At 42.1% G+C, this 2,884-nt stretch overlaps 1 protein-coding gene across 1 annotated transcript; it reads left to right on the forward strand.

Annotated features, from left to right (window-relative positions):
- Positions 1 to 54: 54 nt before the first annotated feature.
- On the forward strand, positions 55 to 2,151 carry LOC119346510 (endoplasmic reticulum aminopeptidase 1-like; the record flags this gene model as incomplete). Its single annotated transcript, XM_037615848.1, has 3 exons — positions 55 to 108; positions 239 to 388; positions 1,879 to 2,151. Coding segments are annotated over exons 1-3 (477 nt in total), but the record flags the coding sequence as incomplete, so codon positions are not given.
- Between the last annotated feature and the right edge of the window lie 733 nt (positions 2,152 to 2,884).

Here is a 2,884-nt window from a genome sequence, read left to right on the forward strand (position 1 = left end):
TGGGGTTTTCTGGTCCATGTTATTCAGCAAATTAATTAGTACTATTCACTAGCCATGTCCATAAACGTGTATACTGGCAGGGACAAAAGTAATGGACTGGTGTTTATGGTACTGTCTGGCACTATAATCAATTGAGATGAGGTGTCCTTTGTCTTACTCTACGCTCCTAGCTTGGACCCTCACTCGGTCAATCTTTGGGCGCTTTTTATATGCCAGCTCCCTGTTCTGGGTCGCGCAGTTAGCTATAGGCTACCATTGCACAACAAAAAGCTATTGTGTATCTGAGCATAATCCTTCCATGGCACCGACGGACGGAGGTGCAGCGCCGGCGATGCTGCAATTCCTCCTCTTCACTCACCTCATCGTTGCCACCTGCAGCAGCGGACAGGTCAAATTAATATTCCATAGAGTTGTCAATTTAGCATATATTTGATCCAGTTAGTTATGCGAAATTCTCTAGAATTCATGGTTCCATCATCGCTGACATGACACCATCGTTGAGTAGGATCAGAGATCTGTATGCTACGTGGTATCCGAGGTCCTCTTCATCTTTTTTTGTTTTTCTTGGGGAAGAGAGACCAATTCATCAAACTGTACATCGATCTACTGTTGGTTGGTAGTGTATGTATGCTATGTGACCATGTGGTGGAGGCCAGATGCACGCCGGATGCAGACGAGGCATCAGCCCGTGTATATAAGGGGACCTCAATAAGGTAATGAGATTCCTGGATCTTGTGCCGTTGTGGTGGAGGAAGGAAAGTGATGGCACGGACGGATGAGGCGGCCGACGAACTTGCCCTGCTCGCTAAAGCCGTTTCCTGGGCTCAGCCTGGCGTCCATAGCTTCCTCCTCTGGCGGTGTTGCTGCAAACGGTCATGTCCCCAGACACAGTTGGTTTGGGGATGTGTTGAAACCTATGTCTAGGACTGGATTACAATATAGTTTTGTTTTCAAGGGTTCTGTTTGCCGCTTCGTTTACAAGGGTCATGTTGCCTAATGTCTCGACCGGGCTTTAATTTTTAGTTTACTGATGAGTCCCGTCGCATGCGGTTCTTGAATGCTTCTAGTGTGATCTAATGTGAATCGGGGGTCCTTTGTGACCCTTCCATTGTTCAGAAAAAATGCGGACTGATTATTTCTTACCTACTAGTACCGTGTACAATGCATGTTGATATTAGGTAGTAGGATATTAGGTGCACATTGTTATGTGTGTTAAATGTGTTTGGTGCTCAGCGTTGAAGCGGTTTGGACCTTTAGATCCATGTGGTTTTATGTTTGAGATTTTTGGATCTGCTTCATTAATGCTTTTCAAATATTATTAATATAGTATATAGTAATGCTAGTATACAAGTTAATTATTTTTGTACACTCCTCTGAGAGTTCGGTGATCAGCCCTATCTGGTTATATTTTTAACCAATATTAAATCGCAAAATTTGGCATAAAGTCAAACTGTGCAGACCAAATTTGGCGGAACTTCATATATTAGGGGAACTTCATATATTAGGCCAGTACTATAACAAGGAAATATACCTACTAGACTTAGCATCAATTAACTGTTAATTTGGGGCCAGTTTTATTGCAAATTCTAAACCTTACATCAGTTTGTAATAAATGTCCCAGTCCAAAATCACCTAAAATCTGCACCTAAAGCATGTTTGAATTAGCTGCTCTTTCAATAAGCACGTACCAGCTGTGGTTGCTTCTTCTTTGCCTACATCACCAAACGCTTGTGCAATGAAACTTTTGGGTTTAATGATACAAACAAGAAAACGTTGGGTTTCTCATTACTGATACCACAACGTTTGGGGTTTTGTGTAAGTTACTCAATTGAGTATAAACTTACTTTGTCTTTTTGTCTTTTTCCCATATGTATGCAGGGAGCAAATCTTGAAAGAACTCCTGGTGTGCCTATAGCCGTCCCCATGCCCATTCTAGCAATCACAGCTGACTCACCTGACCAGTTCCGTGGAAAGCTTCGACTCCCGCGTTTTGCTATGCCAACCCACTATGAGCTCCATTTCCACCCCGACCTCGTCTCCTCAACATTTTCTGGTGTGGTGTCAATTAATGTCTTTGTTTTAGCGCCCACTCGTTTCCTTGTGCTAAATGTTGTGGAACTCACGATCGACCATGCTTCCATCCACTTCAAGGTACACATTGATGCGCCGACCTGTAATGAAAGATTTACTCTCAAAAGATGCTTATTTCTTCAAAGTACATAATAAACGTCGTCTTCACACTGGTAGAAAAAAGCCCTTTAGTCCCGGTTCGCAACAGCCTTTAGTCCCGGCTGTGCAACCGGGACTAAATAAGCGCGACTAAAGACCCCCCCCTTTAGCCGCGGCTTTTACGGACCGCGACAAAAGTCTTTAGTCCCGGTTCTTGTGGCTAACCGCGACTAAAGGCCGCCACAGGTTTTTGAAAAAAAATATTGAATTTTTTTTTTCAAATTTCTGAATTATTTTAACCTCTAGTCTCTAATCACCACCCCTCATCACTTCTCAATTTATTCTTTTATCACCCCTCATCATTCCAAATCATCTAACTTCCCAACCGGTCACCCATCCCTCTCACTACTCCAGCCCAAGCACGCTTAACTTCCGGGTTCTATTCTCCCACGCTCCAAGTCTGCACTTGTTGTTTTCCTGACAATAATAAGATGTCAATCCTATTAACCTTCAGGAATTTTGCTTGAGCATGAAGTGACACATTTCACTGTTTGAGTTTGAAACTATTGTTTTAAAAAACAATAATTATTTAGTAACACTAATATTTCTTGAATAATTAGTTTGACCATTGTTTGACCACAGTTTGACCACAGTTGACCACAGTTTGACCAGATTTGACCAAAATTGAAATAATTAAAATAATTATTTAGTAACA

The sequence above is a fragment of the Triticum dicoccoides genome, unplaced genomic scaffold (genome assembly GCF_002162155.2).
Source record: "Triticum dicoccoides isolate Atlit2015 ecotype Zavitan unplaced genomic scaffold, WEW_v2.0 scaffold42155, whole genome shotgun sequence".
NCBI lineage: Eukaryota > Viridiplantae > Streptophyta > Magnoliopsida > Poales > Poaceae > Triticum > Triticum dicoccoides.